The 9,746-nt window shown below is 35.7% G+C and overlaps 1 protein-coding gene across 4 annotated transcripts in view; it reads right to left on the bottom strand.

Annotated features, from left to right (window-relative positions):
- LOC136852457 (uncharacterized) overlaps window positions 1–9,746 on the bottom strand; it is a 101,408-nt gene continuing 91,662 nt past the window's right edge. For all 4 annotated transcript variants that reach the window (XM_067127090.1, XM_067127089.1, XM_067127091.1 and 1 more), the window contains one exon: window positions 1–5,054. In XM_067127090.1, the coding sequence (XP_066983191.1) occupies window positions 1,824–5,054 (3,231 nt within the window). In that variant the 3' untranslated portion in view covers window positions 1–1,823. The remainder of the gene's footprint in view (window positions 5,055–9,746) is intronic.

The raw sequence follows: 9,746 nt of genomic DNA, 5'->3' as shown, positions 1-9,746 counted from the left end.
AGCCTTTTACCGTTTATTTATGTTCCAATTCATTCATAACATTCCAGCTTTATAAACTCGTAGTACAACAAATCATGTTTACATTTGCAGTTCAAAACCCATACAGTCTATTACAATTGTGTTTACAAGCGCACGCACTTTCAGAAAGACTTGTAAATAAAAGATGTGTGTGTGTATATATATATATATATATATATATATATATATATATATATATATATATATATATATATATATATATATATTATTGTGGCTGATTGGTGGGGCACTTAGCTCACGTTTACTTCGCTCACGGGTCGCACCAGGCTGATCTCTTACAAGGTGCGATAGGCCGAAAATGGGTACTGGCATCTGCTTGGGCCAAGAAAGGGCATGTGCTTGCAACCTGATCCTTGAAGTGCTTTCAAGGAACTTCTGTATACAAACACAAACACAAACAGACACATATGCAGTAATATAATATATATATATATATATATATATATATATATATATATATATATATATATATATATATATATATATATATATATCTGTATATTCCAAAACATTTGCTGAGAACTGGAATCTTAAAACTGCTTTAACTTCTTCAACTTCAAAAGGCTCCAATTTTCAATCCATTTAAGAGCAAACCCTTCAGGCGAGCTCTAAGATACTCTGGAAATATGACTTAGCTGTCTGATAATAATAATAATAATAATAATAATAATAATAATAATAATAATAATAATAATAACCACCAAGTGGCACTTCTATGGTCACGAGTTCACAATGAAAATGTATTAAAACCAGGGTGGTTCCAAGTTCTGGTCGATGTTCTTATTCCTCTGACAGAAAACTCACAAACATGGCGCAGCAATAACATGCAAGGAATGGTGTCAAACACACTTCAAAATGACAATACATCCAGAAATTGTAGCAGAGGTCAGTTGGTCTCTGAGGTATGTCTTTTTACCAGCCTGGCTTTGATGCTGGGGCCTCCTTCATTTCTCCCAAGGGCGGGAGGAAGGGTGTCCCCGTCGATGTAAAAGATGCGCCTCCGGTCGTTTCTGGGGTCTCATCTTGATCTATCTCGTAGGGCGAAACTTCACTCAAAGGCTGCTCTAGGAGCAAGAGGAGCCAGCGCTGCTGGCACGAGACCAGCTTTCTGTACACACGCAGCGAGATGGGGTCCCATTGGTAGAAAGGAGCAGAGATGGGGTCCCATTGGTAGAAAGGAGCAGAGGTGGGGTCCCATTGGTGGAAAGGAGCAGAGGTGGGGTCCCATTGGTAGAAAGGAGCAGAGATGGGGTCTCATTGGTAGAAAGGAGCAGAGATGGGGTCCCATTGGTAGAAAGGAGCAGAGATGGGGTCCCATTGGTAGAAAGGAGCAGAGATGGGGTCCCATTGGTAGAAAGGAGCAGAGATAGGGTCCCATTGGTAGAAAGGAGCAGAGATGGGGTCCCATTGGTAGAAAGGAGCATAGTTCCAAAGATCGGCACTTGGAGGAGCTACTCGCCATGGCAACAGGAGGTTTCTTACAGAGGCTAGCTGATAGTGGCTCTGATTACTGGAGGGTTTAAAATTTTAAGACACATTTTATATGTCTTTCTTTGCTTTACAGTGTAAATTTCTGCAAATTTTTGTCGGTTGAAAAGAAAAGATCTATTAGATCTATGAATTGTCCTGCTTCTCAATTACATTTTTGCTATACATTTAAAACTTGATATATGATCACTATTGTGAACAAAAACTACAGCAACAACAAAACCAATAATAATAATAATAATAATAATAATAATAATAATAATAATAACATGCATAATTATAAACACACTCCAAATTTAAAACGACTTATAGTGTGTTGTTCTTCCTTTGAAGTAGCAAAAACCCCTTCTGGTGTTGAAAAATTTGAATTTGATTACAGTATTGGGGAAATACCGGTTTGAGAATCTTTGCAAGTCTTGTACTACAGGCTTTATGATCCAAACATTTGGAAAATGACAAAATTCAAAAGAAACATCCAGCAATATTTGTAAGATCTTGACATGCCTAACCTTGACCAACACCCAAGCAATGTAGGTCAGCATCCTTACTGGTTCAAAGGTTGAAATGCTGCCCCGTAGGATCACATGACACGGATTCGGAAATAATCTCTTAAGGGCCGAGGCAACGTGCTGAGGATCGTAGCGGAAAACGTCGGTTAGAATGACGCAAAGCTTGGGAATTTTCGCCTCTTCTTCAATGAGAACAGGAAGGTCCTCGCCAGAGCAACAGCGAAAATCCACAGCTAATCTGAAAACACTCAGTTCAGGCAACGTCTTCACTAATTCAGCCACATGGCGAAGGTCTTCCCCACAGTACATCAGAGATAACTCTCTCAGGCAAGTGGCTCTCTTTAGGAGTACCAGAGCTCTGTCGTCGACAACACCTCGTAATGTGACAAGTCGGCAACGGGAAGTTTCTCTGAGCAATTGTTCCAGAGATGTCATTGTCAGCTCTAAATCTGGGACAGCATTGTGGAAGAAGTGTTGCATGTCAAGGTGAATTTCACAGTGATATTTAACAAATGTTTCAATGCAATCAAGTAAGAACTTCGACGAATCAAATCTATTAGGAACTATGACTCCATTAGGCGTCTGATAGTCTGGTTTGTTACAAAGATGAAGAAAGACTGACTTCGGCTGTATATACTGCAACAATTCTACTGTGAGTGAAAACCAGTCATCATTTTCGAATGCCCACGTTTTACGATTAGCGTAATTGCATAGTTTCTTTACAAATAAACCATCACAAGCTTCCTTCAGTCCTAATAAGATATAAGGTAAATTTAGAAATGGACGGTGAGATGAACTAAAAATAAAGGCAAACTGTTCACACCTTTCTTCATTCAGCTGTCGACTGCGACTCAGGCATCCCAAAAGAAAGAATAACCACGGGGCAAGCAGGTGGTTTTTTACATGGCACCAGTAGTTTGTTGCTTTATATCTTGTCAGACCACCTATGGTATGTAAATAATAATCTTTGCTTACTTTTTTTTTCCTAGAGAATCTAAAACACACATGACACCAGGGATATTTTCTGAAAAACAAATCTACTGGCATCATGAAGTGTTGGTTAAAGGTCTCGTATTTATCACAAGGCAACTCCATGGACAAATTGTCTATGTCATACAAACCATTCAGGTTATAATGTCTAGGTTCATGCTTCAGTAATAATTCTCTCTTGCTTTCGAGGAAATATCTAGCAGTCTCCATCACGTCCCATCTCTCGCAGATCATTTTGTTGGCAAATGCTCTTGCTCCCAAGAAGTCCATCAATTCACGATGAATGATTGTGTAATCTTCTTTGATGCCTAGTGGTGTTGCCTTTTCAGCATAAACAAAGAAAGCTGACATGGAATCCTTGAATGGAAGCCCAAGCTCTGAGCACCTCTCTAGCAAATAGTCTACTTCATACTGGTGAAGAGTGAAGTGATCATAGTTCTGCCAAAGAACAAAGCCAATGCAGTCAAAAAATCTACTGAGTTTCTCCTTTGTGGAAGACATGGTCTGATTCATCTTGCTGTATGACTCTCGTATTACTAGTCTCTGAATCATGTGATCAACAAGCAGAGTGTAAAGAGAAGAAGTTGTCTTTATGTGAAAATCATTCTCAGGGGAGTCGAGCCACAGTACAATTGCGATAGCTGCAAATAAAGGAACACGTAGTATATCCAAACTGTAACCATTTTGAGTAAAATCTATGAACTTTTTCACTGTATCACTTACTTTTTGTGGATCTTGAACGGAAGCAGAAATGACCTTTTCAGCATATTCTTTTATGTTATTCACGGAAAACCCAACAAGACTAACGCTTAAGTAAGAACGACCTACTGAAGCTACTTGAGTTTCAATTTCCTTGGTGAATTCTTCTCGAGTTGTTATCAATATTCTGGAATCTGGAAATTTCTGGATGATTTCTTTGACCACTTTCCTGGTTTCTGTGCTTGCTTCATCATACCCATCCAACATCCAAAGCAAGGACACATTCTTCAGAGCTGAAATAATGTCATCTGGTCTCAGATGTTTAGCAACATTATGCAGAAGTTCACCCAGAACCAAATCCTTGATATTATTGCTGCACACATGTCGCAATACGACGGGTATCATGAGATCGATGTTTTCCATTCCAAGCGTGGTTGGATTAGAAGCGAGCCAGTCTTGGACTAGAAAGCGAAACAAACTTGTCTTACCCGTTCCGGGAGTGCCAGATATTACAATGATGTCAGGTAATGCATCTGGTTGAAGTTCAGGAACGGCAGAAACTAACAAATGTTGTATATTGATATCGTCCTTGCCTTTTATTTCACACTCTGTGTATACACTCTCCAGATTTAAGTGGGGAAAGTCAGAATCAATAAGCCAGGCAAATGGATTTAAGATCTTCAAATACTTGCCCAGCGTGTGAATATCTTTCCTTCCCTCCCTAGTAAGGACTGCAGTTTGCTCACTTCTTAATTTTGCAAAAGCAGTCTTATAAGGTTCCCATAGGTCTACTCCTCCTGACAATGCACCTTCCATCCCATCATGCATTCTTTGTAAGTCTGCATCAACAGGTAAATTCCTTTGTTGACCTGCTGCCTTGAGAATGTTTTGACACAACCTTTCCATATCTCTGATCTTTCCTCGGAGTTCATCAGAGGTAAGAGAAATCTGCTCGTGTGCTAAAATGTTCCTGTAATCTTTCAGTCTTTTGAGACAATTTTCCAGTGACCCAGCATTACTCCACTTGGTGTCATTAGTTTCTGCTAAGCCACAGACACTCTGGAGTAGTTTGTACAGGAGTGATATATCAAATTCACTGCTGGGTTTCCCTTCGTCTAGTTTTTGTCTTTCTGGCTCACTGAAATGTTTTTTGTACTTCGTCTGCGAGAAGCCACTGATGTCAAACACAAGTTCCTTGACAGATTTCCCATTGTCAGGTCTGAGCAAAATGAAGACACGATGCATGGCTGGCTGCACAACTCTGTTGACGGCAGCGTAGTACCTGAGCATATGATGGTCGTCAGGCTGAAGGACTGCGTCGTCGTCCATCTGCAAGACATTACTGGAATTACTTCTTGGAATGACAACTGATTGGTGATGACAATGACAGAGACACCAAAAATACAGTTAAAAGAAGAGTAATGACCTGGAATCAAGGAAGCTGTGTACACATGAGTTACGAAATGTAGTGATTGCTTTGTAACCATACCTCTGTGATGTACAAATAATAATAATAATAATAATAATAATAATAATAATAATAATAATAATAATAATAATAATAGTAGCAGTAGTAGTAGCTATAGCTCCTTACTTAGCCTCCTTTTCTCCTCTACTGTTGGTAAAAAGTGGTCGGGAGAGCAGTTGCATTTGGTATTCATTAACGGATGATGTAGGTGGCTGAGGTCAGGGATGACCATGATCTTTATCGAATGAAACAAGTTGAGGGTCTAAGAATAACTACAATTTTGATACTGATAATACTTTATTTATCACCCTTACATCATCATGGTTTTCACTGACCCCAGTAAATAATTGTTCTCAGGCCATAATCGGTGTGTTTTAATTATCTTTGTTGCTTTTGTTCACCACCTTTGAACTTCGACTTCTACGATCACAAGGGGCACAGAAAAGTCAGGGTGCTATGGTACTAAATATAGGTCACCCTTGGCTACAACAAAATTTACTTTGACGTGCAGTCTTACTCAAATTTAAGGTAAACATTGAAGATGGTAGTGCTACTTAATGTTATGAGAACAACAAAGTAGTCTACCAGGGTGTGTAAGGTATACCTCAGTGTGGGAAAAGTTTCACGGAACGCTTGAGAGGAATAATTATAGTTATAATTGTATAAAATGCTGGGAACTGTTTTATTGTTATTTAGCACTATTCTGCACAAATAAAATAGTAAGGGCTATAAAACTATAATGATGGTATAATGTAGAGAGAGAGAGAGAGAGAGAGAGAGAGAGAGAGAGAGAGAGAGAGAGAGAGAGAGAGAGAGAGAGAGAAAATGTCCCCTTGAGCCAGCAGTAGAGGTGGTTCATTGATAAACTGTAAAAATGTACTTCATCTTCAGCCAGTCAGGCAACTGCAAAAGACCAGCAGCTCTAGAGTGGCTTTGTAATATACAGCAATCTTGCTTTTTTTTTAATTACAATTTCTGTGATTCGGTCAGCACTGTGTTCTGTCTGTCCTTTTAACAAAGGATCATCTTAGAACTCTCAATTCCTATACTTTTTGTCTGGGCATAACTTTTTATAACACCTCCCTTGTCTTCTATCTCTGTCACTTTCTGGACTCCTGTTTGATTCCACATACATATCTAGAGGTCAATTAATCTCTATGGTTTATCCTCCAATTCAGTTTTACAAATTGGACTCACAGTCAGAGGGTTGCCAAATGTTCACTTTAATTCCTGGATGAAAACTGGAGTGCATTTCATTCCTTCTCATACATATATACATATATATATATATATATATATATATATATATATATATATATATATATATATATATATATATATATATATATATATATATATATATATATACACACACACACACACACACACACACACACACACACACACACACACACACACACACACACACACATATATATATATATATATATATATATATATATATTTGTGCAGATTCACCGACACATGAACTTTTCATTGGAACCTAATTAATTGTCATAAACGAGTTTTTCACAGAAATGCAAACATTTGCAAATACTGAGAAACCCTGCAAAAGTGTTTATGTTTAATTTTTTATGTAATTTATAAGTTTTCAAGCTTTAATGTGTAAATTGAATAACATTATTAATTAATAAAAGTCATAATTTCTCTCTCTCTCTCTCTCTTTCTTTTACTGAGATGAGAGAATTTTTATGGTCCATGTATATTTTTATTTGTTTTGTATGATAAATAAATTTTTTACCTAGTAATAAATAGTAATTTTCAAATAATAATAATAATAATAATAATAATAATAATAATAATAATAATAATATAACTGTAATTACAAAATTAGTTTGTGACACTTACTTTAAACAAACAAATTCTTTCCCTCATCTTTTGAGAAGCAGCTCAATGCAAAGCTGTCAGACATGTCACTTGAACATGACGTGAAAGGGGAATGTTGCTGATTAGTGGGTCAAAGATTTCTTACCAATTCTCTTTATCCCTCTCTCTCTCTCTGTGTGTCCCTAATAATTCATAAAACATTTCACTCTCTTAAGCAAGGACAACTGTTATCTCTCTCTCTCTCTCTCGTAGTCAGCACAACCTATGCATTACTGTTTCTCTGTATGTCTTTACCTGTACAGCAGATAATTTTAAATTGATCTAATTTTACCTGTATCGTCTACAAACTGTAAATGCGCCGTTCTAAAACATAGAGAATTTCAGAACAAAGAGAAAGAGACAGAATAAAGAAGTTTTTAAAAACGAGGTTGGGAAGACTGCTAAAAATAGATCGGTGGAATGAGGGAGAGAAAAATGGTATGCTAATGGTCACACTCTCCTATATTCTTACCTCAACCATTTTTTTCTTTTTTTAAAGGTAATGTATTAAGTTAACTTTTAAATGAAATTACAGTAGCTTTAATTTCATTTAAAAGTTAGTTTCATACTGAATTTCCATCTTTTGATATCTAACTTAAGAATAACCTCTCTCTCTCTCATGTTATCCTCTCTGTCTCCGTAATAATTTTATACGTAATTTAAATTGATATCTCAAGTAAGGACAATATCTCTCTCTCTCTCTCTCGTATGTTATTCTCTGTGTCGTAATAATTGATAAATAATTTCGCTCTCTTAAGTAAGGACAACCCTTATCTCTCTCTCTCTCTCATAGTTAGTGCTCACGCATTTTTACAACTTATTATTTCTCTGTGCGTCTTTACCTGTACAGTAGATAGTTTAAATAGATCTAATTTTAACTGTACCGTCTACGAAGTGTAAATGCGCTAGCGTGGCAAATGCGTTCTAAAACATAGAGACATAATAACTAAGAGTTGTATTAGTCAAAATGAAAAAAAAAAAACACTGTTTGTTCATGAAAAAGCATTTCAGAACAAAGAGAAAGAGACTAGAATAAAGAAGTTATTAGAAAGAGGTTGAGAGGACTTCTAAAAATAGATCGGTCGGAAGAGGAGAGAAAGAAATTCTCTTCCACACTCTATTTTTATGTCAATCATTTATTTTTTTTTTTTTAAGGGTAATGTATTAAGCTAAATTTTAAATGAAATTACAGTAACTTTAATTTCATTTAAAAGTTAGCTTAATAATTTGGCAGCATGATTAGGGTCATATTTAGTTTTTAAACTTTAGAAATAAGCATTTATTTGCATTTTTAGAGTATGTGCCAAACTTACGCGAAAATTCGTCTTGTGCTAGGGGTTCTGTAACCTAACCTCATGTATGTTTGGGGTATGACTGTATATATAATTATATATATATGTGTGTGTCTGTTCATGTGTATCATATGTATTAGTCTGTAACTTAAGGTGAAGATATTTACGGAAATATCTAATGTGAATGTTTATGATCTGTACTACGTCAACAAAACATGGAGATATTTTAATGACCAAAATCCAATACTGTGCAATGATCAACATCAACAAGAACTGAGTTCTTGTCTTCCGTGGTTCGAGCCCACGAGACGACGAACTTATTATCGACTGAAAAGTTCCCCTTTGGGTAACATATATGAAAATATATTATTTCCGAGGTAGAGCAAATTGGATATTAAAAGACATTGGTAGACACACACACACGTATATATATATATATATATATATATATATATATATATATATATATATATGTGTGTGTGTGTGTGTGTGTGTGTGTGTGTGTGTAAGAAAACTCATTTCCACCCCAGAAACGAAAAACGACAAACGGTGAAAAACAAAGACCTTCGTTGACAAACCGGCCAGAAGGAGAAGAAGACGTCCCCAGAGAGAGAGAGAGAGAGAGAGAGAGAGAGAGAGAGAGAGGGGGAACACGCCCAGAAACAAACCTCCTTTACCTTCAGGAGAACGAATGAAGCCGTCTGCAAGAAGGGGGAAAGTGCATACCAGCCGGCGACTTAGTCGGGAAAATTCATTAGCTCATTAAGAAGCCTGTCAGCAAAAGGCCTTCCTCTCCTAGATGGGAATGGTTGAAGAAGTACTTGAGTACTTGACATGGTCAGGACGCCTCTCTCTCTCTCTCTCTCTCTCTCTCTCTCTCTCTCTCTCTCTCTCTATATATATATATATATATATGTATCTATATAAACTGTATACACTGTATATATATATGTGTATATATATATATATATATATATATATATATATATATATATATATATATATATATATATATATATGTGTGTGCATTAAGCTGCAAATGTGTTTAATATCCAATGTGCTCTGTGCTTGAAATAATATATATATATATGTATATAATGTGTGTGTATATATATATATATATATATATATATATATATATATATATATATATATATATATATATATATATATTTACATTCGTGTGTCCGTGTTTTATATACTGTATGTTTACATGTAGACATAAATTATAATATTTATGGAATCACATAACATGTATATATATATATATATATATATATATATATATATATATATATATATATATATATTATATATATATATATCTATATATATATATATATATATATATATATATATATATATATATATATA

Source organism: Macrobrachium rosenbergii, chromosome 25, assembly GCF_040412425.1.
Source record: "Macrobrachium rosenbergii isolate ZJJX-2024 chromosome 25, ASM4041242v1, whole genome shotgun sequence".
NCBI lineage: Eukaryota > Metazoa > Arthropoda > Malacostraca > Decapoda > Palaemonidae > Macrobrachium > Macrobrachium rosenbergii.
The sequence above is the reverse complement of the archived record's forward strand: the minus strand, read 5'-3'. Positions and strand labels throughout refer to the sequence as shown.